The sequence below is a fragment of the Mobula hypostoma genome, chromosome 6, assembly GCF_963921235.1.
Source record: "Mobula hypostoma chromosome 6, sMobHyp1.1, whole genome shotgun sequence".
In the NCBI taxonomy this organism is placed as follows: Eukaryota; Metazoa; Chordata; class Chondrichthyes; order Myliobatiformes; family Myliobatidae; genus Mobula; species Mobula hypostoma.
In genome coordinates, this window is record NC_086102.1 from 6,019,317 (window position 1) to 6,046,690 (window position 27,374).

Here is a 27,374-nt window from a genome sequence, read left to right on the forward strand (position 1 = left end):
ATAAATAACACTGAGAGCATGAGTTGCAGAGTCCTTGAAAGTGAGTCTGTGGATTGAGGCGAATGGAGTTATCGAGGCCAGTTCAGGTGCCTGACGGTTAAAATTGTTCCTGAACCTGCTGGCGTGGGATCCAAGGCTCCTGCACCTTCCGCACGGTGGTAGGAAGAGCATGGCCCAGATGGTGGAGGTCGTCAATGATGGATGCTGCCTTCTTGTAGCAGGGCTCAGTGGTGGGAGACTCGGAAAGGAGGCGTTTCTAACACAACAAATGTTAATTCTGGGATGTACTGGAAACGGGAGGAGGGGTATGGCTGGTTGGTGGGAGGGAGAAAAGTAGATACAGATTTAATCATGGTGTTCAGCTGAACAAAAAGGGGGAAATATCTGCCTGGTGGAGGGTGGGAATGAGGGAAAACGGGAAGAACTGTTAGAACTGAAAGCAAAGAATCAGGAGATGCTGGAATCTGAAGCAAACGCCGAAAGCACCCAGACCCAAAACATTGGCTGGTCTCTCTTTCCACGTGCATTGGTTGACAGGCTGGGTTCTTAACGCTTTGCGGAGTCCTTGTTCCGGCAGAACCGAAAGTGAATTCGCTTCTGTGTCATAAACTTTAACGCGAGACTCCGTGGCGTTAATAGTTTCATGTTTTTTAGAACAGAAGTATGTTTCTCCCGACGTGTTTGAACAGGGGGGATGAGTAAAATTTGGCTTGGGGAGACTCTATATACCGTGTGACCAACAGGAGGCGCAAGAGACTGCTGTTTCTTGTACACAAATACATTTTGTGCACACCATGAGCTTTTACCTCCCCCCCCCCCGTAAAATTTCTGCCCAGGATAGGCAGGAAGGGATAGTCGGTCAGATAGCCCATCAACTCATTTGCGGAGAATAGTTCTGATAGCCGTTCATGTTAAGTGTAGAGAGAAGCGATAGAGGCATCCTGTTACGAAATTCTGAGATAGACCCGTGGCTAGCTCTCGGAGTGGCTCTTTGTGTTGCGATCTGATGTACTCCTTCTATCCAAATTCCTAGGGGTGGTGACCAGTTGGTGATAATAGTTTACAATCGCGAACGGTGGTATTTAAAAAAAAAACAGCCCGAACTAGTGGAGGATGAACAGAAGGAGAGATTGTGACTGTCAACTCGGTCCAAAGCCAGGAATTCCATCTGAATAATGTTAGATAGAACCAATAAATATTCAGGATTTTAACGGAGGGCTTCCGTAATTTTTTAAAACTCGCTAGGTGGTAGAGAGAAGTGCTAATTTATATTTAAAAAATCCCCAACCCTGACTTTTTTTGCATCCGAATGACTGATTAATTCTAGAAATATTGTCCAAAAAAGTACCGGAATGCTTCTGCACACACAAAACAGCGCGCACCGAGCCCGAACTTGGAAGGTGTCTCGGTAACTGAAGGAATTGGAGAGCCGAATCTACCAATTTGAGGTTTAGACAATTGATGAAAAAAAACGTTTCCTCTTTCCCTTGTCGAACTTCACATGAACATTAAAAGCATTCGCGCGGCACCCAAGCCAAATCCCGTGCCTCCGCTTCTCTGTTTCACGCCTGAATGGTTGAATCCAGACCATCCTTTCCACAGGCTCTCTCCACCCCTTTTTCCTAAGTTGTGTGTATTTTTTCCTTCCTCTCTCTCTCTCCCTCTCCCTCTGTGCTGGTGGTATTCTCTAGCTGTTCTCTTGCCGCTTCAGAGCGCGCCAGTGTGTGTGTATGTGTGTCTGAGGGTGAAGAGACGGTACACATACACATACACACACACTCACACAACTGCTGAAGATGTAAAAAGACCTACCCCGTGCCAAGTAGAACTACGCCTGCCCGCAGAGAAGGGATGCAGCCGGATTATAACGAAACTCTGAAACGGAAGGCTGAAGATAAAATACCATTGCTTATTACCAGTTGAACTACAATGTAAGTCGGTCATCAGAACGGTGACGGTGGAAAGAGACGACAGTATCCTAGGCTGTGAGGGAGTGTGTGAGTGTGTGCGTGTGAGTGTGTGCGTGTGAGAGAAAGAGAGAGTGTGTGTGTGTGTATGTGTGTGTGTGCATGTGTGTGTGTGTGTGTGAGAGAGAGAGAGAGAGAGAGACAGAGAGAGAGAAAGAGAGGTTTTAAAGATTGTGGATTTTCGACAACATCAGGATCAAATCCAAGGATTCTCCGCTGACCTCCGCATTCTAGCGAGAAAAGTTGAGATCTCGAGATCGGATTCAGTTGCTTCCTCCGTCTGACGGGTTTCTTCAGCCGAGGTACATCCCGTCCAAGCTCCGCTTTGACCAAAGGGGCTCGGATCTGCCCGCTGTCGCCGGGAGGGAAATTGTTCCCCAACTTGGCCCTTCCCGTTTGCCTGCGCATCATTCAAGGCCCTCGCTCAACCAATTACCCTTCTGTGCATCGGGGTGGATGTCTGTGGAGCACAAGCCCCCTCTCTACCTCCCGTTCACCCGCTGGAAGTTGCCTGGCAGTCTTGGCGCGCCCCCGCCCAGCGGCGATGCCAGGATGGGATTGTTGGTGTTCCTCGTTCTGTCTGGATTGTTCTCCCAAGTTTTTGGTAAGTCAAGGATCGGCAGGGAATGTGGGCTGAGCTTTGGGTCTGGAGTTGGTGGGGTGGAATACACAACGGCGTGACCCATGTTTTAAGAATTAAGGACACAATTCATCAACAGAAGAGCTCGTTATCTGAGACTGTATTTCCCTGTGTTGCAGATAGTTCTCCGGGTTAAGAGAAAATGCTTAACTTCAAAGACTCGGTTTCGGATTGAAACTCCCCTCCTTACCCCCTTGCGACGGGGAGGGGGGTAGCAGGGCTTTCATTATAAGTGCAAAGACTCGGACGGGAAAGTAGGCAAGGGTAGTCACTTGTGTGTGTGGGGCGGGGGGAGGAGGTTCTTTTTGGAGATTGGAGACTTTTTGAGGTTGGTGAGAATTCTGCCCACCTCCCGCAGCAGGCAAGTGTCGAAAAGAATGTATTTTGGGATTGGCTGGGTAATATTTAATATTCGAAACCCCCAAACGGCTCCATCGTTGTTGGGGAGAGCTTGAAATGTGGACTGATAAACCGGAATCCCTTGAGATCCGGGCTGGTGTATTTGCTGAGTGTATCTATTCCAATGCAGAATCCCTTGTCACAAAGGACTACACAGTACGCGGGCTCTCCTTGTGAGTGGGTACCAGTCAAAAATGTGCTCCGGGCGGTGCGCTTGATGAAAAGGATGGGTCGGGGGTATGCTGAGATTGTGTGTGTGTGTGTGTTTGAGTGAGAGAAAGTGAAGGAACGTCTGTGTGTGGCTAGGAGTGTGTGTAAGTGTATATAAGCCCGGGTGTCTGAGTATGAGAGAAAGAATGTGTCTATCAATGTGTTTCTTTCTCTGAGGGCATCTGTATGTGCACAAACGTGTGTGTGTTTGCGTTAGTATGTTATGCGTGCGTGTGAGAGAAACGCCTGTTGTATCACTGAGTGCGTGTACAATGTGTATAACGATGGGAGAAAGAATGCGTGTCTATGGATGTGTGTCAATGAGTGTAACTATGTATGTACAACGTGCGTGTGTGTCTGTGCGCAGGGGACGTGCAGATGTCCCTGAGATGCTGAGATGGTCCCGATATTTGCTCGCATCCACAGACCCCGAGACCACTGCCAACCCCGCCCACACCCGGGGCCATTCGTAGGACATTCACAATGCTGTTTCCGGGCCAGTGAACAATCCAGCCGGCAGCTTTCGTTAGGGATACTTGTTAATTCCCTGTCAACTGGTCCTTAATTTCCATAATCTTGATCTCTAGCCTTTACCGATCCCCTCACTTTCATCCACCCACCTTCCCAATTCATCCAGTTTCCAAACCCACCCCTACTCCTTTCACCTCCCCCCCTTGCCTCTCTCCATCCCCCTCCAAACCCTACTCCCCTTCCCCATCACTGGTTCCCCTTCTCTCCTCCCCTCCCTCCCTCCCTCCACTCTCCTCTCTTCCCCTCCCTTCCTCCCTCCCTTCTCCTCTCCCTCTGCCTCCCACTGCCTCTCCCATCACTTCTGCCCATTTCCCCTTCCATCCACAATCCAACCCCCCCAAACCCCTGTCCCATCTCTGATTCCCCGTCTCCCTACACTCTCCCTTTGTCTCGCCACCTCTGGTTCCCCTTCCCTCTACACTCTTCCCCGCCCCACTCTCCCTTCCTTTGTCTCTCCACCTCTCATTCCCCTTCTCCCCACATTCTTCCCCACTTCCTCCCTCTGCCTGTTCTTTCTACCTCTCCTTTCCCCTTCTTCCCACACTCTCCCCCTTCTCCCTCCCTCTGTCTCTCCATCTCTGAGTTCCCCTCTTCCTCTCCACTCCCCCACCCACCCAGTGCACTTCTCTCTCCCTCCCTCAGCCCAATAACCCAGTGAGTAGTCATGTGCTTTCATCCAGAGCTTCACCCAATTATTTCTATTTAACAATTTACTGCATTAAACCGTTGCTACATTGAAGATGCAAAGAATTGCAAAATGCCTTTCGATAAGAATCCATTTATTGTGAGTCATTACCAAAATAAACTCAGTCTCAATCAGTCAGAATAACCCATTCCAAGTGCAATTGTCTTTCACCTTAATAGTACCAACCCGATTTACAGTAACAACCTTATTTATATTTTTAATCAAAATAATTGGATAACTCATTTTAACCCTTTTCTGTATACTCCTTCCAAAAAAAAGGGACAAAATGATCAGTCTGCATTCATCAGTGGCATCGTAAGAGGGCAGAATTTCCCAGATCTTCTCATTCACAATACACTATGTTAGATTTAATTCAGAATCAGGCTTAATATCACCAGCACATGTCATGAAATATGCTGTTTTTGCAGCAGCTGTACATTGCAATGCACAATAAAAACATCTATAAATTATAATAACAAATATTTACAATTAAATAAGCAGTGCAAAAAGAAAGCAAAAAAAATAGTGAGGTTGCATTCATAGATTCAATGCCCATTCAGAAATCTGATGGTGAAGGGGAAGAAGCTGTTCCTAAATTGCTGAGTGTGTGTCTTCAGTCTCCTGGACCTCTTTCTTGATGGTGGCAGTGAGAAGAGGGCATGTCCTGGGTGGAGGGGGTCCTAAATGACGGATACTGCCTTTTTGAGGCATCGCCTTTTGAAGATGTCCTGGATGCCGGAGAGGCTGGCACCCACGATGGTGCTGGCAGAGTTTGCAACCCTCGGCAGCTTTTCCCGATCCTGTGCGTTGGAGCCTCCATAACAGATGGTGATGCAAATCTCTCTGTAGAACTACACCTGTAGAAATTTTGCAAGCGTCATGTCCTGTCTCGCTTCCCTGGGAGGGTGGGGGTGAATTAGTGCAACTGTAGCTGCAGAATTGGCAAAGGGAAAAGAGGGGTGACAATGGACCATGGGAGATTGGTAAGAAAGTGCCGTGGAAGGCGGGGGAGAGGGGAAGGGAGAGAGAGGCTGACTGACTGACCAGAGACAGGAAGAAAGGCAACATCAAACAGAACAGCACTGGACAGCCGCCTGGCCCACAATAATGTTCAGTTCAAAATTTAATCACCTGTTTAATCTAAGTACTCATGCGCTCAGTGGTCACTTTATAAGGTACAGGAGTGCCACCCGCTATGGTCCTCTGCTGCTGCAGCCCATCCACCTCATGGTTCGATGTGCTGTGCATTCAGAGATGTTTCTCTGCACACCACTGTTGTAATGTGTGGTTGTCACCTTCCTGTCAGTTTGAACCAGTCTGGCCGTTCTCCCCTGACTGTTCATTAACAAGGCATTTTCACCCACAGAACTGCCACTCACGGGATTTTTTTTTTGGTTTTTCGCACCATTCTCTGTAAACTCTAGATTCTGTCATGTGTGAAAATCCACAGGAGTTCAACCGTTTCTGAGATACTCAAACCACCCTGTCTGGCACCAGCAGTCATTCCACAGTCCAAGTCACATATCTTCCCATTCTGATGTTTATTCTGAACAACAACCGAACCTCTTGACCATGGCTGCATGCTTTTAATGCATTGAGTTGCTGCCGCATGATTGCCTGATTAGATATTTGCATTAACGAGCAGGTGTATCTAACAAAGTGGCCACTGAGTGTATTTCACCATGTATTACCTTGAGATTCATTTTCCTGCAGGTATTTACAGAAATACTAAAAAAAATACAATAGAATTTATGAAAAGCTACATTTAACAAAGACTAACAACCAACATGCAAAAGGGGACAATAAACAAACCAATAAATATAACAGAGTTGTTCAGATCTTGATGCCAATATATATTAAATGTTCTCCTCCTGAGTATCATCCATATCCCTCCATTCCCTTCATATTCATGTGTCTGTCCAAAAGCCTCTTCGGCCCCACCAAACCGCCTGATTCTCTTACCATCCCCAGTCACACATTCCAGGCATCCACCACTCTCTGTGTAGTAAAAGAAAAAAAATCTTGCTCCTCATGTCACCTTTAAACTTCACTCTCTAACCTTCACCCTCTAACCTTAAAATGCATTTCCTCTGGTGCAACACACACAAATGCTGGGGAAACTCAGCAAGTCAGGTAGCATCTATAGAAATGAATAAACAGCCAGCGTTTCGGGCTGAGACACTTCATCAAGACTGGATAGGAAGAGAGAAGAAGTCAGAGTGAGAAAGTGGAGGGAGGGGAAGGAGGATAAGCTAGATGGTGATAGGTGAAGCCAGGTGGATGGGGCAGGGGAGATGAAGGAAGAAGTTGGGAGCTGATAGGTGGAAAAGGTAAAGGGCTAGAGAAGAAGGAATTTGAAGGAAGAGGAGCATGGAGCATGTTTGGCATTTCTAACCTAGGATAAATATCCTGAATGTCTACCCTATCTATGCCCCTGATAATTTTTAAATCCTGTAGCACGTCACCCCTCAGCCTTTGAGGCTCTAGAGCAAGCAACCAAAGATTGTCCAACCGTTTGTCCAATTCACACAGAGAGTGGTGGTTGTGTGGAATGCACTGCCAGTGACGGCGGTGGAAGCGGATACAATAGGGTCTATTAAGAGCCTCTTAGATAGGTACATGGAGCTTAGAAAAATAGAGGGCTATGTGGTAGGGAAATTCTTGGCAGTTTCTAGAGTAGGTTACACAACATTGTGGGCCAAAAGGCCTGTAATGTGCTGTAAATTTCTATGTTCTATGTTAGCTCAGTCGGATATTCATTGTGAAACCACCACCTCCTGACTGCACTGTGACCAGCTGGGATAAGAGAAACACCTCTTCAACAGAAATTTTAAAAATCTTTAGCAGGTTTAATTTCCTCTCCGTGCACCTGTTAACACATGGGCGGAAATTCCTACCCACACTTTTTAGCTCAGGATTTAGAAGAGTGAGATAATTATTTCAGCATCTGGCCTTGGAGTGAACCTGAAGTGTGAGGACTGCGGGCAGCAACGACCATACTGTAAAGATTCTGGTGACAGAAATAACACCAGAATCTTTAACATGAGAAAATCTGCAAATGCTGGAAAGCTAAAGCAACACATGCAAAATGCTGGAGGATCTCAGCAGGCTAGGCAGCATCTATGGAAAAATCTATGGTCAGCATTTTGGGCTCAGTAGGAGTCCTGATGAAGGGGCTTATCCCAAAACATCAAATAGAACATAGAATAGTACAGCACAGTGCACGCCCTTTGGCCCACAATGTTGTGCCCACCCTCAAACCCTGCCTCCCATACAAGCCCCCACCTTAAATTCCTCCATATACCTGTCTAGTAGTCTCTTAAACTTCACTAGTGTATCTGCCTCCACCACTGACTCAGGCAGTGCATTCCACGCACCAACCACTCTCTGAGTAAAAAACCTTCCTCTAATATCCCCCTTGAACTTCCCACTCCTTACCTTAAAGCCATGTCCTCTTGTATTGAGCAGTGGTGCACTGGAGAAGAGGCGCTGGCTGTCCACTCTATCTATTCCTCTTATTATCTTGTACACGTCTATCATGTCTCCTCTCATCCTCCTTCTCTCCAAAGAGTAAAGCCCTAGCTCCCTTAATCTCTGATCATAATGCATACTCTCTAAACCAGACAGCATCCTGGTAAATCTCCTCTGTAAACCTATTGTAACCTGACCCTATTGTATCTGCTTCCACCACCGTCACTGGCAGTGCACTCCACGCACCCACCACTCCCCGTGTTGTAAATTGGACAAATGGTTGGTCAAACTTTGGTTGCTTACTCTAGACCCTCAAAGGCTGAGGGGTGACATGCTACAGGATTTAAATGTTTACTCTTTCCCAGAGATGCTGTCTGGCCTGCTGAGTTCCTCCAGTATTTTGTGTGTGTTGCACCAGCGTCTTTGCAGGCTTCCACTTTCTGAAAGCTATACCCTTAATTATGTATTCAATGTAAATTTGTTATCAAGGTATGTATATCTCACCCTGTACTGCCTTGAGATTCATTTTCTTGCAGGCATTTACAGGAAAACAAAGAAATACAACAGAATTTATGAAAACTACATATAAACGAAGTCTGTCAACCAATGTGCAAAAAGAGGACAAATAGTCCAAATAGAAAAAGAGACTGAGAACATGAGTTATAGAGTCCTCGAAAGTGAGTCTGTAGGCTGGGAAGTCAGTTCAGTGTTGCGGTGAGTGAAGTTATCCATGCTGTTTCAGGGTTCTGAAGGTTGTAGCGTAATAGTTGTTCCTGAACCTGGAGGTGTGGGACCTAAGGCTTTTGTAACTCCTGCCTGATGGTACAGGCGAGGAGAGAGCATGGCTTGGATTGTAGTGGTCCTTGACAATGGGTGTTGCTTTTCTGTGGCAGTGCTCAATTCTGGGGAGGGCTTTGCTTGTGATTGACTGACCTGTATCTACCACTTTCTGCAAACTTTTCCTTTCCTAGGCATTAGTGTTTCCCTACCAAGAAAAAGTTAACCAACCAAAAGTTAGGCCATGTTGCAACCAGTCAGTATACTCCCAATTTGTATCTATAGAAGTTTGTCGAAGTTCTAGATGACATGTTGAATCGACGCAGTCTTCTAAGGAATTAGAGATGCTGTTGTGCTTTCTTTGATATGGCACTTATGTCCTGGTCCCAGGACGGATCCTCGAATATGGCAACGTCAAGGAATTTAAAGAAACTAATCCTCTCCACTGCCGATCTCCTAATGAGGACTGGCACATGGACTCCCGATTTCCTGTGCCTGTGGTCAAAATTCAGCTCCTTTGTTTTGCTGATACTGAGTGAGAGGTGGTTGTTGTGGCATTTGATAATGATTCCAAATCAATACAGTGGCTCGTCATCACTCAATTCATTTTCATCTCTGCGCTCCCTCCCTTCTTTCTCTTTATTTCCTTTTTATCGAATGTTTAGGAAGAATCAAGGGTTCTGATATCCCCCTATACTTTCCTCCATTCACCTTAAAATTATGCCTCAGGATGGAGGGACGTCGAATTAGAACAGAGATGAGGCAGAATTTCTATACTCAGAGAGCGGGTAATCAGTGGAATACATTGCCACAGGCGGCTGTGAAGGCCAAGTCATTAGGTACATTTAAGACAGAGATTGATAGATTCTTGATCAGTCAGAGGAAGAAGGGATATGGGAAGAAGGCAGGAGATTGGGGCTGAGAGTGAAAATGGATCAGCCGTGATGAAATGATGGATCAGACTTGATGGGCCAAATAGCCTCATTTTTCTCCTATATCTATGGTCTCAAGGTAGGTTTTCTACACAGTGAGTGGTGGCTGTGTGGAATATGCTGCCAGGAGTGGTGGTAGAGGCAGATACAATAGGGATATTTAAAGAGCTCTTAGATAGGCACATGGATGATAGAAAAATGGAGGGTTATGTAGGAGGGAAGGGTTAGATTGACCTTAGAGTAGGTTAAAAGGTCGGCACAACATTCTGGGCTAAAGGGCTTGTACTGTGGTGTTATGTTCTATGTTAAATAATCTTGAACGGAAACTTTTCCCCCAGAAGGAATTACTAAAATCAGGAGAGTATGGGTTTAAGATCAAAAGCAAGTATTTAAAGGGGACATCAGGAGCAGGAACTTCACACAAAGGGTGGTGTGTATTTGGAATAATCTGTCAGAAGTAATGTTTGAGACAGAACCTTTAGCAATTTTTAAAAGCCATCATGATTAGTACATGAATAGGAGAAGCTTAGATCATAAGACTAAAAGATATAGGAGCAGAATTAGGCCATTTGGCCCATCGAGTTTGCTCCGCCATTTCATCATTTCTGATTCAATTTTCCTCTCGGCCCCAATGTCCTGCCTTCTCTCCATATCCCTTCATGCCCTGACCAGTCAAGAATCTATCAACCTCTGCGATAAAGATTTGGCCTCCACAGTTGCCTGTGGCAAAGAATTCCATTGATTCACCACTTTGAGGGCTATGGGCCAATGAGGGAAGATGGGACAAGCTCACTGGACAACAGTGATGGCATGGATGAGATGGGCTGAAGGGCCTGTTTACATACTGAATGACTCTGGCTCTGTGACTCTAGTTATAATCATTGCCCATGTGTGGGTTTGTGCGGTATCCTGACTGGCCCCTTATCTGCTTGGCTTCCTCCTGCCATGCCATGGAGTCATACAGTACCACCGCACAGAAACAGGCCCACGAGCCCATCTTTGCCCTACCCGGCTTTCTGCCTGGCCTCATTTAACAACGATGGGGACTATTTCCTATTCAGATTAACTTACTGATTTATCAAAATTTATAGTGAAATGTGTTGTTTGCATTAACAACCAATACAACCTAAAGGTGTGTCCTCCATACCCCCCATTCATGTATATACCAAACTTCTCGGAAATGTTACAGGTCAGCCTGTTTCTATCACTTCCACTGGCAGCTCACTTCACACTCGCACCACCCTCGGGTATTAAGGAGGTTCCCCTTAAGTGATTCACCTTTCATCCTAAACCTAGAGTGTGTGGTTCTGGTCTGTCCATACATTCACCCCACTTGTACTCCACATAATCTTGTACACCTGGTGGCAGCTTACAGTGTACTGTGGCTGCCTGGCTTCTGAAAGCACCATGCTGATTGGAAAAGGCTTCAAGAGATTTTGCTGGTGAATAGTGTGGCAAAATGCTGGGCTTTGTAGTTGTGCTTTGGAAATAGACGGAGAACACCAAGCCTTCCTTCCAATGGGAAACAGTGAGAAAAGACACAGTGTGGCCATGGACGTTGTGTCCTAGCTGTCACCTGCGAGCCAGGGCAGTGTGATATGGAGAGCAAGTTGCCCGTGCAGCAGGCTCCCCTGCTTCATGCAGCTGATGAATCTAAAGGAACAGTAGAGGCCAATACAGTTTGGCACCAGCAGTGTTCCAGGAGTTGCCAGTCAGTATTGAAGTCAATGTAGGTCCAGCTTAGGGACCCCAGCTCTGGACTTTACCCTCTGGGTTTCCTCAGGAAGTCTTCCCCATGAGTGGGTACAGCCGCAGGGGAGCAGAGGTTTGAGATCAGAGTAAAGAACCGAAAAGACATGACCGGATATTATTATGGGATTGTTCACCTTACTCCTTTAATATCTTGGTCTTTTTCCTACCTTGTCTGCAGACTGCAGATACTGAGCTACTTACTGTACCTTCTAAAGATGTGATCACTGACAAGAATGATTTGGGGAATAAAAGGGTTAATGTATAAAGTGCCTTTCTCCCCATCCTCTGGTTTCCCCCCCACCCTACCCCTTTTCTTTCTCCCTGGGCCTCCTGTCCCATGATCCTCTCATATCCCTTTTGCCAATCACCTGTCCAGCTCTTGGCTCCATCCCTCCCCCTCCTGTCTTCTCCTATCATTTTGGATCTCCCCCTCCCCCTCCCACTTTCAAATCTCTTACTAGCTCTTCCTTCAGTTAGTCCTGATGAAGGGTCTCAGCCCGAAACGTCGACTGTACCTCTTCCTAGAGATGCTGCCTGGCCTGCTGCGTTCACCAGCAACTTTGATGTGTGTTACTTGAATTTTCAGCATTTGCAGAATTCCTTGTGTAAAGAGCATTTGATGGCACAGGGCCTTTACTCATTGAAGTTCAGAAGAATGAGGGAGAATCTCATTGTAACTTATTGAATGTTGAAAGTCTTCCATAGAGTGGATGTGGAGTGGATGTTTCCTATAGTGGGGAGTCTAGGACCAGAGGACACAGATAGAGTGGATGTGGAGAGGATGTTTCCTATAGTGGGGGAGTCTTGGACCAGAGGGCACAGATAGAGTGGATGTGGAGAGGATGTTTTCTATAGTGGGGAGTCTAGGACCAGAGGACACAGATAGAGTGGATGTGGAGAGGATGTTTCCTATAGTGGGGAGTCTCGGACCAGAGGGCACAGCCTCAGAGTAGAGGGACATCCATTCAGAACCGAGATGAGGAGGACTTTCACAGTCAGAGAGTGGTGAATCTGTGGAATTTATTGCCACAGACAGCTCAGGAGGGCAAGTCATTGGATATATCTAAAGCAGAGGTTGATAGGTTCATAATTATTAAGGGCGTAAAATGTTATTAGCAGAAGGGAGAAGGATGAGGCTGAGAGGAATAATAAATCAGCCATGATGGAATGGTGGAAGAGACTTGATGGGCTGAATGGCCTAGTTCTGGTCCTATGGTCTTGTGATGTAAAGTAAGTTAGGATGTAATGGAGGCTACCTGGAGTGAACATAATTAACCAACTCAAGGAAACTATCAGCCGAGATCTGAGTGGGTTCTCTCATACAGAATGTAATTAATATGCTGGATTGTTTGTAGATGTATGAAGCAGATGCAATTAACTAGTCAGCCAAAAGAAGCAACATAATTTATTCTGTCTTTTACAGATCGCTCTTGCCTGATTGCTCCTGTGTCACATTTGTTCAAAGTTATAATGCAGGATATGTGGGGAAAGCAAAACATTTCCTGTCTGCTCTCTCACCTCTGCTTACCCCAAGCGCCAGTGTCCTTTTCTCATCAACCCAACCAGCAATCACATTGACCCCTTTCTACAGTAGGTTGAATGAGCCTTTGTTTCGTCAGGCTAGGCACCTATTACCACAACATCTGGACCAGGGTCCTTTCAGCGTGAAACAGCTGTGCATCCTGATCCCTTCCCAGCCCATCACTTCAGTTACACACAAAATAATCTGCAGATGCTGGGGTCAAAGCAACACTCACAGCACGCTGGAGGAACTCAGCAGGTCAGGCAGCATCCGTGGAAAAGATCGGACAACGTTTCGGGCCCTTCCTGACGAAGGGTTCTGGCCCGAAACGTCAACCGATCTTTTCCACGGATGCTGCCTGACTTGCTGAGTTCCTCCAGCGTGTTGTGACCATCACTTCAGTTGCTCTCTGCCGGTTGAGGATCGGTGAGTGGCATGGTAGCTGAGGCTGCTGCTGGACTGAAGGATTGCTGTAATGTTAGAGAGAGTCAAAGAGCATTTCAGCACAGAAACAAGCTCTTTGGCCCATTCAGTACATGCCAAAGTATTTTTCTGCCTAGTTCTGTCAAGCTGCACCTGAACCACAGGCCTCCATAATCCTCCTATGATGTACCTATCCAAATTTCTCTTAAATATTGACGTAGAATGGGCGTCCCCACAGACATGAGATTCTGCACATGTTGGAAGTCAAGAGCAACACAACACAAAATGCTGATTGGACTCAGCAGATCAAGCAGCATCTATGGAGAGGAAGAATGAGCCAGCATTTTGGGTTGAGACTTTTCATCAGGACTCTTCGGCTGCCTTTTCCACTGGCAACATTTTTCACGCTTAGATCGCCCTCCGAGTGAAGAAATTCCCTCTTCATGTTCCTCTTAAACATTTCACCTTTCACCCTTAATCCATGACCTGTAGTTGTAGTCTCATGCAACCTTAGTGGAAAAAGCCTGCTTGCATTTACCTTATCTATACCCCTCATAATTTGGTATACATCTATCAAATCTCCCCTCATTTTCCTACGCTCCAGGGAATACAGTCCTAACCTATTCAACTTTTCCCTATAACTCAGGTCCTCAAGTCCTGGCAACGTCCCTGTAAATCTGCCCTGTACTCTTTCAATCTTATTGCTATCTTTCCTATAGGTAGGTGATTGGAACTGCACAAATACTCCAAAGTAGAGCTCACCCACATCTTGTATATCTTCAATATAACAACCCAATTCCTCCATTCAAACTAGATATCCAGTCAAGAGCCTCTGTGACCACTCAAGGGGTGATCACCAGGCTAATGTTTGAAAGGATTTGAGACTCATACACATCCCTCGACTAATGGATGTGTATAGACATAGAGTGACTGACATTTGGAACTGAGGTCAAATTCAATCATCCATGATCTTATTGAACAGGATATCAAATTAGATCGGCTGAATAAGCAGCTCCTGCTCCCATTTGGAATGTGGAAGGAAATTGGAGCACCAGGAGGAAACTCATACGGTCATAGTGAGAATGTACAAACTCCTTACGGACAGAGGCACGCATCGAATCACTGGCACTCCCAAGAGTTGTGTGAACCACAGCACTACTCTGCCACTTAAGAAGGACAGATGCAGGGGAACACCACCACCTTCGGGTTCCTTTCCTGGTCGCTTACCCAGTATTTTCACTGGGTCTTGAGTCCCAGGACTCACTGTAGTGAGCCGGTCCAGCAATAGAAAGGCAGACCCAATTGATCTGTGTGGAATGAAACAGGGTGTGATTGGATTGTCTGAAGCACTGTTATTTTCCTGAGGCGTGCACAGAGCTTTCAAACCCTCTATCCAAAACAGCAGTTATTTGCACAAGAGGTTACAGTACTGCATGCAGAGTGGAGCTGAGCATCAGATAGAGACCCTTCACATCAATAGCTTAATGATAATGCGGAGAACAGCTGTAAATGTGAACGCTGTGTGTGAACGCTGCTCATTCCTAACACTCAGCCACAGGCGTAGTTGCTCAGCTTAGTTTTCCCCTACCAATAAATAACGCTCACCACTCTCCACTCTCTGCAGCTCAAATACTGTTTTCTTCTTCTTAAATCTCTTTCTGCACTACTTACTTAACTTAGTTTTTTATATATATATCAGGTACTGGTGCTGCAAAAATAACTAATTTCACAACATATGCTAGTGATATTACACCTGATTCTGATTCTGATCCCTGTAAAAGCCAAAAGGGCAATTGAATCCAATATTGATCGCAGTGAAGTTTTTGATCCTCTCCTTTGTATTCTTCTCTCCACCTTTTCCCCCTCCTGTCTTTCTATCTTTCTAGCTTTCTTTCACTGTGGAAAGCATCCTATCTGAATGCAACATGGCTGGGTGTGGCAACCACTCTGAGACCACAACAAGGGTCGTTAAGAAAGCTTTCGGCACACTGGCCTTCGTAAATCAAAGTATTGAGCACAGGATTTGGGATGTTATGTTGAAGTTGTATAAGGCATCGGTGAGGCTTTATTTGGAGTACTGTGTGCAGTTTTGGTCACCTACCTACAGGAAAGATATCGATAAGATTGAAAGAGTGCAGAGAAAATTTACAGGGACGTTGCCAGGACTTGAGGACCTGAGTTATAGGGAAAGGTTGAATAGGTTAGGACTTTATTCCTTGGAGTGTAGGAGAATGAGGGGAGATTTGTCTTACAGGTAATCTCTTGTTAACTATCAGTGACAAAAGTCACTGCTTTTTGAACATAAACAAACACAACTGACACAATTTAAAAACTGTTCACTCTAAGTATGGTGTAATGTCTAATGGCCGCACAAGCGCACGTGACTGACTATAGTTAGAAACTGTTTGGCAACAGTCTTTTGTCTCAATTAAGCAGCATAGCACCCCAAATAAATATTACTATTACTATTACTATTACATATTACTATTTAACTATTTATGGTTTTATTACTATTTATTATTTATGGTGCAACTGTAAGGAAAACCGATTTCCCCCAGGATCAATAAAGTACGACTATGACTATAAACAAAGGGAATCCCAGCTATTTTATCAATTAGATTTTGTTCTTTAAGAGTTGTCCCAAATAAGCAGCTGCCAGATTAACCGATGGCCTAATTAACCAGAATCCTCTGTATTCCCAAATCAGAATCAGGTTTAATATAATTTACATATGTCATGAAATTTGTTGGTTTGTCATAGCAATACATTGCAATTCATAAAAACAATAGCTAATATGTATTAAAAAGTTCAATTTAAAAAGTAGTTTAATTAGAGAGCAAAACTTGTGAGGTAATGTTCATGGTCTATTCAGAAACCTGATAGCGGAGGGCAAGAAGCTGTTTCTGAAACATCGAGTGTATGTCTTCAAGCTCCTGTACTTCATCCCTGATGGTGGCAATGAGAAGAGGCCATGTCCCAAGTGGTGGGGGTCCTTAATGATTCCTGAAATGTCTGTGGTTCCTTTTGCAACCAAGAATTGATTATGCAAATCTGGCATTATAACTGGGAGAAAATTATCTGTATTATTCAACCGTTAGGTTGGAATCAATCACTGGTTATATCAGAGCTGAGACGCAATGTGGTACAGAAGTATTTGGACCTTTCATTCAGCGATGGTTTTAACAATGCCACAGTTAAAGAATGGATCTGAACTTGATTGTGACAATTATTGTAATTAATCTGTGAGTCAGCAGGTACACTATACAATGCAAACCCACTCTTTATTTGACACAACCACTCTCAGTAATGGTTCTTGCTCACCCGATTGGACAGATATGCAAACAGCCATTCAGCCCATCAAACCTATCTCACTGCACATTTAAAGTCAAGTTTGTTGTCATCTGTATGTGTCCATGTATGATAAATTTACTTTCCACAGCATCACAGGCACAGAGAAACTGGACACACCATTCACAAAAAAACATAAATTAAAAATAAATTCTACACTTTTTTTTCCAAGAAAGAACACAATTAGAACAAAGAAAAGTCCATTTTACTGCATAGTGATCAAAGAGATCATAGTGTCGTTTGCAAGAATGGAGTGGTTGAAGGGAAGTAGCTGTTCATGAGCTTGGTGGTGGGGTCTTCAGGGCTCTGTACCTCCTGCCCGATAGTGGCTGTGAGAAGATGGCATGTAGTTATTTACCGAGTTGCAGCATGGAATTGGCCCTTCCAGCCCTTCAAGCCACACCACTCAGCAACCCACAGACGTATCATTAGCTGAGTCATGGGACAATTTTACAATGACCTGTCAACCAGTATGTCTTTGGACTGGGGGGGCGGGTGGTCAGTACTGGAGAATCTGCAAAAAACCCACGCATTCCGCAGGGAGGGCATACAGACTCCTTACAGATGATGTCAGAAATGAACTGCTTCGCCATTCCATCATGGCTGATTTATTATCCCTCTCAACCCCATCTTCCTGCCTCCTCCCACTACCTTTGAAGCTTTGACTGATGGAGAATCTATCAACCTCTGCTTTAAATATCCGCAATGACTTGGATTGCACAGCATCTGTGTCAATGAATTTCAGAGATTTCCCTCACTCTGGCTAAGGAACATCCTCATGTCTATTCTCTGTATTCTGAGTCTGTGTAGTCTGGTCCTAGACTCCCCCACTATAGGAAGCATCCTCTCCACATCCACTCTATCCAGGCCTTTTAATATTTGACAGGTTTCAAGGAGATCCCCCCCTCATTCTTCTAAACTCCAGCGAGTATTGGCCCAGAGCTATCGAACTCTCCTCATACATTAACCCCGTCATTCCCAGAATCTTTCTCGTGAACCTTTTCTGGGCATTCTCCTCTGGATGTTGGTGGTGCTGGATTCACATGCAGAATAATTTCATCTCCTAAAGCACATGAATGAATGAGATAGATGCCCTAATTGAACCCTGCCTTTCTTCATTCCATATTTATTTAGAAGTAAAATTTCCTACTTACTTGTGGCATCACCATCAGGCAGAAGCCTTGGGCCTCGCACCACGAGGTTTAGGAACAGCTATTACCCCATAGCCATCATAGATAACTTCATTCACCTCAACACTGAACTGATTCCCCAACCTATGGGCTCACTTTCAAGGACTGTACAAGTCAGTATTAATTATTTGTTTAACTCAACCATAAGGCTAATGAACCAGCTTGGATAAGCTGACTCACCTCTACTCTGAACTGGTTCCACAGCCTACAGCCTCACTTTCAAGGACTCTATAACCCAAGCTCTCAGGGTTATTTATCTATTTGCACATTGGTTGTATGCCAGTTTTTGGTTATGTATAGATTTTCATAAATTCTATTGTATTTCCTTATTTTTCGGTAAATTCTTGCAAGAAAGTAAATCCCAAGGCAGTATGTGGGTGATATACGTTCAGTGTTCTCACTATTAGGTAGCTTCTGTACCTAATAAAGTGGCCAGCCAGTTTGTATATTTCTCTATGTTCATGGTCTTCTGCTGCTGTGGCCCATCCACATTGAGAGATGCTCTTCTGCACACCGCTGTTGTAACGTGTGGTTATTTGAGTTACTGTCACCTTCCTGTCAGCTTGAACCAGTCTGGCCATTCTCCTCTGACCTCTCTCATTAACAAGCCATTTTCACCCACAGAACTGTCACTCACTGGATGTTTTTTTGTTTTTCATATGATTTTCTGCAAACACCAGAGACTGTTGTGTGTGAAAGTCCTAGGAGATCAACCGTTTCTGAGATACTCAGACCATTCCATCTGGCATCAATAATCATTCCACGGTCAAAATCACTTAGATCTCTTTTCCTCCCCATTCTGATGTTTGGTCTGAATAACAACTGAACCTCTTGACCATGTCTGCATGCTTTTATGCATTCAGTTGCTGCCACATGATTGGCTCATTAGTTAGTTGCACTAACGAGCAGATGTATAGGTGTACCTAATAAGGTGGCCACAGAGTGCGGGCGTAATTTGGTGATAAATCTACTGTGACTTTGGAAATGTGGAACAGCCAACAGAACCACTGTCTCACCGCACCAGGGACTTTAGTTCGGTTCTGACCTTGCCTGCTGTCCACATGGAGTCTGCACATTGCCCCTGTGATTGTGTGGGTCCTCCATAAGACATTATGATGTAGGAACAGGATTAGGCCATTTGGTCCCTGGAGTTCACGCCATCATTTGATCATGGCTGATTTATCAACCTTCTCAATTCCATTTACCTACCTTCTCCCTGTATCCTTTTTATCTGAACAAAGTATTGTCCTCAGTCTTGGATATTTTAAACACTTATCAGCTTTCAAATGGATTATTCAGCAGAGGTGGGGTTGTTCGGTAGAAACAGTACAGGTAGGATTGTACAGCAGAGATGATCTTGTTCAGGAGATAGAATATTGTTCAGTAAAGATGTGTCACTGACTGGAGAGATTTGGGCCATCCCCCTGCTGTTGCAGAGAGAGGAGAGACCAAGAGGGGAGCTTTTAAATTAGGTAACTAAGCTCCCAGTAAAGTGAATAACCATAATATTTAGTGAGATAGGAGTCAACATGATGGGTATAAAAGTTAAATCCATTGATCAAGAAATGGTCTTTCATTTGGGCCTTACCGATTAGTGTGATGCTCTTACAGTTCAGGGATCAATTCCAGCATCACCTGTAAAGAGTTTGTACGTTGCACTCTGTGACCGCATGGGTTCCCTCTGGGTGCTTTGTTTTCATCCCACATTCCAGAGACGTACCAGTTAGTAGATTAATTGGTCATTGCAAATTGTCCTGTGGTTAGGTTAGGGTTAAATAGGTGAGTTGCTGGGGGTGGGGGGGGGGTAGATCGTTGGGCCTGGTCCACGCTGTATCTCTAAATAAATAAATAAAAATTAACCAACCTTAGCTGGGTTCAGATACGTTACTGACATCCTCATTTGTACCTCCTGAAATGGCAAGAGGAGGGGTGGCTGGACTCCAGCTAACGGGACCCGGGCACAGCAGGCCGGATGATGATGGCCCTCAGGGCCTATTTGATGAGATCACTTACTGTCAACACTTTGCTCTCTCATAGACCGGCACGCTCTTCATATACCTTGGATCTCTAACTCCCCAATCTGTAATGCCTTCACAAGCTGTTCCTAGGGACAGACACACACACACACACACACACACACACACATCAGACTGGTGAAAGGCACCTTTGGTCTGCCTGAAACCTGCTGGTCTCCCAGCACATCGAGATATATTCATATAAGAATGCCTCTTTACCTTTTCCATCTATCCCCTCCCAGTTTCTGACTTTACCCACCCATCTTCACCTTCATCTGGTCTCACCTATCACCTGCCAGCTTGTACTGCCCCCTCTCCACCCAACATCTTCTGGCTTCTGTCCTCTCCTTTCCAATCCTGATGAAGCCAGGAATGCCAACTATTTATTCCCCTCAATAGATGCTGCCTGACCTGCTGAGTTCCTCCAGCTTCTGTGTGTGTTACTCTGGATTTCCAGCATCAGTAGAATCTCCTGTGTTTATGTATTTCACTGTACAGTACCTGTTTTAAACTACAGTTTGAGGAGTACTGCACTAGCTCTTTGTGATTTTCCAGGGATGGGGAGAATGCTACAGAAATGTAAGCCTTTCTTGTTATTACATTCCATTTCTAAATTTGGTTTAATCAAAATTCTCCAAGCACCGTTGTAACAAGCAATGGCCAAATCTAATTGTTGTGGTATTTTGGAAACATTTGAAAGCTTCAGGCTGTCCCCAGGGATTCACTGAGAGCCGTTAAGAATTCAGGAAGAGGTCGCCTAATCGATACAAGCTCTTTCTGTTCTCTCATGGATAATGCCTTGTTGCTAAGTGAACAAGGCTCTCCACGCTCAGTATGCAAACACCTATGTAACAGAGATAGAGAAGTTCATGGCAAAACTCAGGAGTTGGCAATGAATCATGCCTACTTAGCGAAATACACCATTCTAGTGTTTGCTTCTCTGATGTCCAACACCACACATTTCCCCCATCCCATCCTCTTCAATTCAACACCAATTCTTCCTCTCTCCGGCTGCTGAATCCATTTTTTTTGTGTCTCTTGATACCTTTCCAGGCATTTTATCAATCTGTCACTTGTAAAGTTTTCAGTCAGAAGGTTAAACAGGTGAGATACCACTCAGACAAAACAGGGACAGTACCGTTATTCATGGAACCAAATTACCAGAAACATTGAGCTGACTGAATAACCCACTTTAAATCTGCAGTGATGAATGCTGTCTGTTTCTAAGAGGGTGAAGTTCAGTGGAAAGAAACATCACTCCTTCTGGAAAGAAACCAGTGTTGGGGTGGCTGATTTATAAAATAAGTCACTGCCAAGATCAGAGAAAGACTCAGGCCCTGTCATTAGGGGTTTGGAACATTGGCCTCTCCTGAATATATTCTACTGTCGAATGTCCCATGGTCATTCACTGTGTTGTTCCTCAACAGGAGGCAAAGTTGGCCAGACGCGAAGGGTTGGGAGAAGGGAAAAGGCTCCATTTGTGCCACAGAAACAAACAATTTGATTCCCCCTGTTCACCTCTTCAATTCCTCACTCTGGCCTCTTACTTCTTCCCTTCACCTGCCTATCACCTCCCCCTGGAGCACCTCCTCCTTCCTCTCCTCTCCTATCAGATTCCCTCTTCTGTCACCTATCACCTCCCAGCTTCTGAATTGATCCCCCTTCCCCCGCCAACCTGGCTTCAACTATCACCGTCTAGCTTGTCCTCTTTCCCTTCCCGTCAATTTTTTTTTATTCTGCCATCTTCCTCTTCCTTTTCCAGTCCTGAAGAAGGGTCTCTGCCTGAAACGTCGACTGTTTACTCATTTCCATAGCTGCTGCCTGACCTGCTGAGTTCCTCCAGCATTTTGTCTGTGTTGATTTGATTCTAGCCCCTTCTAATCTTTGAAGCAAAGGGGATTCAGGTGTACAAGATGATAGGAGGCAGAGATAGAGAGGACAACCAGAGACCTTTCCCCAGGGCAGAAATAGCTAATATGAAAGGACATAATTTCATGGTGTTTGGAAGAAAGTACAGGGGGGATGTCAGTTAGGTTTTTTACATAAAGGGTGGTGGTGTGTGGAACAAGCTGCCAGGGTGGTGGTTGAGCAGATACACTGTGTACCACTGCCTCTGGTAGTATGTTCCACTATCATACGCGTGTCTAAAAGACTCTTGGATAGGCACATGGATGACAGAAAAATAAAGGACTAGGTGAGAGGAAAGGGATAGTTCAAAGTTCAAAGTAAACTTATTATCAAAGTACATGTATGTCACCATATACAACCCTGAGATTCGTGAGATTGATCTTTGATTAGGTTAAAGGGTCAGCATAACATTGTGGCCAAAGGGTACGCTCTACTGATTTACCTTTTACGTTTTAAGGTGGCTTTAAGAGGTCCTCCTGTTCCTGCATCAGTATTTGAGAAAAGCCAGCACTTACTGCCCCATCCCAAACTGTCGTTAAACTGCTTGCTGGACCATTTGACAATGAACCACTGTGATGAGTCTGGAAGTCACATGTAGGCCATTGGTGAGCATGGCATGGTCAGACCTCTTCACATGACGGACAGTAATGAAGATGATGAGTTTGACCAACAGTGAGTTTCAAATTTTAAATACAGTAGTAAGACTGAATTTTAATTCCGCAAGTCCCATGGCGAGATTTGAATGCCTGTGACAAACATGATGACAAATTAAATCGGTCCTGACGAAGGGTTCCGGCCCGAAACGTCAACTGATCTTTTCCACGGTTGCTGCCCGACCTGCTGAGTTCCTCCGGCGTGTTGTGAGTGTTGCTTTGACCCCAGCATCTGCAGAGTATTTTGTGTTTAAATCGGTCCTTCTGCCTGTGCATGATTCACATTCAGATTTATTGATCACATGTACATCGAAACATACAGTGAAATGAGTTCTTCGTGTTAACAACCAACACACCCAAGGATGTGCTGGGGGGCAACCTGTAAGGATTGCGACACACACTGGTGCCAACATGCCAGTCAGACCATGCTCGGCTGAACAACGCAGAACACAACAAAACACAACGCACCAAGCAACGAAATGACACCGTTGAAACAAACGCCATACCTCCCTCCTACCCACCCTCCCACATACATACACAGTCCTCTAACCCCAGTACAGGCCTCCTGCCTCCAGTGGTCTCAAGGGCTTGCAGACATTTGGCCTCAACTTCAACAGTGGAATCAGGAGGATTCAAAGACCTGCGTAATCTGTATCTCTCTACTTCCAGCATATTCATGTGGCTTTCTAACAACTGCTTAAACACAACTAGAATCACAGGAGAGTACAGCACAGAAACAAGCCCTTTGGCTCATCTAGTCCATGATGAACCATTTAAACTGCCTAATCCCATTGACCTGTCCAGGGACTGCGCCCTCAGCAACCTTACCATCTATATACCTATTCAAACTTCTCTTAAACATTGAAATTGAGCTCACATGCACCACTGGTGGCCCATCCACACTCTCACCACCCTCTGAGTGAAGAGGTTTCCCCTCATGTTCCCATTTAACGTTTCACCTTTCACCCTTAACCCAGTATCTTTCGTTGTAGTCCCACCCAACCTCAGAGGAAAAAGCCTGCTTGCATTTACCCTATCTGTACCCCTCATAATTTTGTAAATCTCCTCTCAGTCTTCTGTGTTCCAAAGAATGAAGTTCTAATCTCTTCAGTCTTTCCCTGTGCCTCAGGTCCTCCAGACTCAGCAACGTCCTTGTAAATTTTCTCTGCACTACTTCAACCTTATTTATATCTTTACTGTAGGTAAGTGACCAAAACCACTCATGATACTCCAAATTAGGCCTCACAAATCTCTCAACTTCAACATACTGTTGTATCTATCTTCGCCACCAAATCTGGTAATGCATTCCAGCGACCCACCACTCCTTGTGTAAAAAAAAATGCCCTACACATCTCCTTTAAACTTTTCCTCTTTCATCTTAATACACCCTTGAGTACTTCACTTTTCTTCCCTGGGAAATTGATACAGGCTGTTCACCATACCTCTGCCAAGAAGGAGATAGAGGCCGTGGTAAATGGGCTCATGGCAGTTAGCATGGAGACAATGGCTGACTGGTTTTCTACATGCTTTGACGGGATTGTGAGACCAGTAGAAGCAAAGGGAGAGGGAGAAACAGAAAGAGGGAGGGAGAAAGTTGATGGGGCAATCGGAAGACAATGACAGAGACACAGATCAATTTCAGATTCAGGTTTAATTATCATTCAGCCATACATGAATACCTCCAAATGAAACAGCATTACTCCAGGGCCAAGGTGCGAAACACAGTACTAACAGTCACACACAGCACAAAGCACATACTGGATAACAGAAAACTCAGAGAAACACAAAAAAAACCAAAAAAAAATATAGACATGACAAATTCTGCGGATAGTGGGAATCTAAAGTATCACACACACAAAATATAAAAGTTGCTGGTGAATGCAGCAGGCCAGGCAGCATCTATAGGAAGAGGTATAGTCGACGTTTCGGGCCGAGACCCTTTATCAGGACTAACTGAAAGAAGAGATAGTAAGAGATTCTCTTACTGTCTCTTCCTTCAGTTAGTCCTGACGAAGAGTCTCGGCCCGAAACGTCGACTATACCTCTTCCTATAGATGCTGCCTGGCCTGCTGCATTCACCAGCAATTTTTATGTGTGTTGCTTGAAATTCCAGCATCTGCAGATTTCCTCGTGTTTGCATTTTTAAACACACGCAAAATGCTGGAGGAACTCTGCAGGTCAGGCAGCATCTATGGAGATGAATAAACAGGTGATGTTTCAGGCTAAAGCCCTTCTTCAGCACTGGACAGGAAGGGGGAAGATTGAAAAATACTTTATTGATCCTAAAGGAAATTAGTGTCACAGTAGATTGCAAGTGCACAGATATAAATATTAGAAGAGAAGTAGAAAGAATAAAAAATAAGTTACTACAAGCAGCCTAACAGGGAGCGTGGGGGGGGGGGGGGTCATCACTTCCCCAGCTATAGGTTGACTCATTATAGAGCCTAATGGCTGAGGGTACGGCTGGAGAGGGAGGAATCTGATAGGAGAGGAGAGTGGACTGTAGGAAGGGAAAGAAAGGTAAATATAGCCCAAGTCTATTAGTGACACGTCCTGTAGACAGATGCTGCATGGGACGTTGGCAAGAACAAGCCTGCAATAGTCCAATCATCACCTGGTAGTGTAGCCGCAAACTCACTGGAGGGGGAGAAGGAAAACATGAGAAAGTTTAAGCTGAGAAAGGAACAATAAAACTAACAGATAACATTTGGACACCCTTTTAGCATCCTGTAGTTGTCTGCTGACCTTTCGAGGCAGTTGTCTGCCAAAGGATTCTCATTATCCAGCACCCTTCAGAACACAGCACAGACCACAGCTTCATCACCAACCACTCTGACCTTTGGTATGACAGAAAATAGGATTGTGATATATTTGCAATTTAAAAGCTGTTGGTGTCTCGATTTAGTAAACTAATTTATAACATGTGGCTTGTCTGCAAAGATACTGTCATAACTCTGTAACACAAAGAGAGCTGCATCTAACCTGAGCTGTCCCTGCCCTGGGAGTGTGTGATGGGGCAGTGTAGAGGGAGCTTCACTCTGTACCTAACTGTCCCTGCCCTGGAAGTGTGTGGTGGGACAGTGTAGAGGGAGCTTCACTCTGTATCTAACTGTCCCTGCCCTGGGAGTGTGTGATGGGACAATGCAGAGGGAGTTTCACTCTGTATCTAACTGTCCCTGCCCTTGGAGTGTGTGATGGGACAGTGTAGAGGGAGCTTCACTCTGTAACTAACTGTCCCTACCCTGGGAGTGTGTGATGCGACAGTGTAGAGGGAGCTTCACTCTGTATCTAACTGTCCCTTCCCCAGGAGTGTGTGATGCGACAGTGTAGAGGGAGCTTCACTCTGTATCTAACTGTCCCTGCCCTGGGAGTGTGTGATGGGACAGTGTAGAGGGAGCTTCACTCTGTATTTAACTGTCACTGCCATGGGAGTTTGTGATGGGACAGTGTAGAGGGAGCTTCACTCTGTATCTAACTGTCCCTGCCCTGGGAGTGTGTGATGGGACAATGCAGAGGGAGCTTCACTCTGTATCTAACTGTCCCTGCCCTGGGAGTGTGTGATGGGACAATGCAGAGGGAGTTTCACTCTGTATCTAACTGTCCCTGCCCCGGGAGTGTGTGATGCGACAGTGTAGAGGGAGCTTCACTCTGTATCTAACTGTACCTGCCCCGGGAGTGTGTGATGGGACAGTGTAGAGCTTCACTCTGTATGTAACTGTCCCTGTCCAGGGAGTGTGTGATGGGACAGTGTGGAGGGAGCTTCACTCTGTATCTATCTGTGCCTGTCCAGGGAGTGTGTGATGGGACAGTGTGGAGGGAGCTTCACTCTGTATCTAACTGTCCCTGCCCTGGGAGTGTGTGATGGGACAGTGTGGAGGGAGCTTCACTCTGTATCTAACTGTCCCTGCCCCGGGAGTGTGTGATGGGACAGTGTAGTGGGAGCTTCACTCTGTATGTAATCTGTGCTGTCCCTGCCCTGGGAGTGTGTGATGGGACAGTGTAGAGGGAGCTTCACTCTGTGTCTAACTGTCCCTGTCCCGGGAGTGTGTGATGGGACAGTGTAGAGGGAGCTTCACTCTGTGTCTAACTGTCCCTGCCCCGGGAGTGTGTGATGGGACAGTGTAGAGGGAGCTTCACTCTGTATCTAACTGTGCCTGTCCAGGGAGTGTGTGATGGGACAGTGTAGAGGGAGCTTCACTCTGTATCTAACTGTCCCTGCCCTGGGAGTGTGTGATGGGACAGTGTGGAGGGAGCTTCACTCTGTATCTAACTGTCCCTGCCCTGGGAGTGTGTGATGGGACAGTGTGGAGGGAGCTTCACTCTGTATCTAACTGTCCCTGCCCTGGGAGTGTGTGATGGGACAGTGTGGAGGGAGCTTCACTCTGTATCTAACTGTCCCCGCCCTGGGAGTGTGTGATGGGACAGTGTGGAGGGAGCTTCACTCTGTATCTAACTGTCCCCGCCCTGGGAGTGTGTGATGGGACAGTGTAGAGGGAGCTTCACTCTGTATCTAACTGTCCCCGTCCTGGGAGTGTGTGATGGGACAGTGTAGAGGGAGCTTCACTCTGTATCTAACTGTCCCCGTCCTGGGAGTGTGTGATGGGACAGTGTGGAGGGAGCTTCACTCTGTATCTAACTGTCCCCGCCCTGGGAGTGTGTGATGGGACAGTGTAGAGGGAGCTTCACTCTGTATCTAAATGTCCCTGTCCTGGGAGTGTGTGATGGGACAGTGTAGAGGGAGCTTCACTCTGTATCTAACTGTCCCTGCCCTGGGTGTGTGTGATGGGACAGTGTAGAGGGAGCTTCACTCTGTATGTAACTGTCCCTGTCCTGGGTGTGTGTGATGGGACAGTGTGGAGGGAGCTTCACTCTGTATCTAACTGTCCCTGCCCTGGGAGTGTGTGATGGGACAGTGTGGAGGGAGCTTCACTCTGTATCTAACTGTCCCCGC

The 27,374-nt window shown here is 45.6% G+C and overlaps 1 protein-coding gene across 9 annotated transcripts in view; it reads left to right on the plus strand.

Annotated features, from left to right (window-relative positions):
- The window catches only part of robo2 (roundabout, axon guidance receptor, homolog 2 (Drosophila)), a 1,315,623-nt gene that overhangs the window by 670,964 nt on the left and 617,285 nt on the right, over window positions 1–27,374 (plus strand). For 2 of the 9 annotated variants that reach the window (XM_063050230.1, XM_063050234.1), the window contains exon 1: window positions 1,645–2,571. The exons of the other annotated variants lie outside the window; for them this stretch is intronic. In XM_063050230.1, the coding sequence (XP_062906300.1) occupies window positions 2,424–2,571 (148 nt within the window). In that variant the 5' untranslated portion in view covers window positions 1,645–2,423. Of the gene's footprint in view, window positions 1–1,644; window positions 2,572–27,374 lie in introns of those variants that run through there. 9 annotated transcript variants of the gene reach the window in all.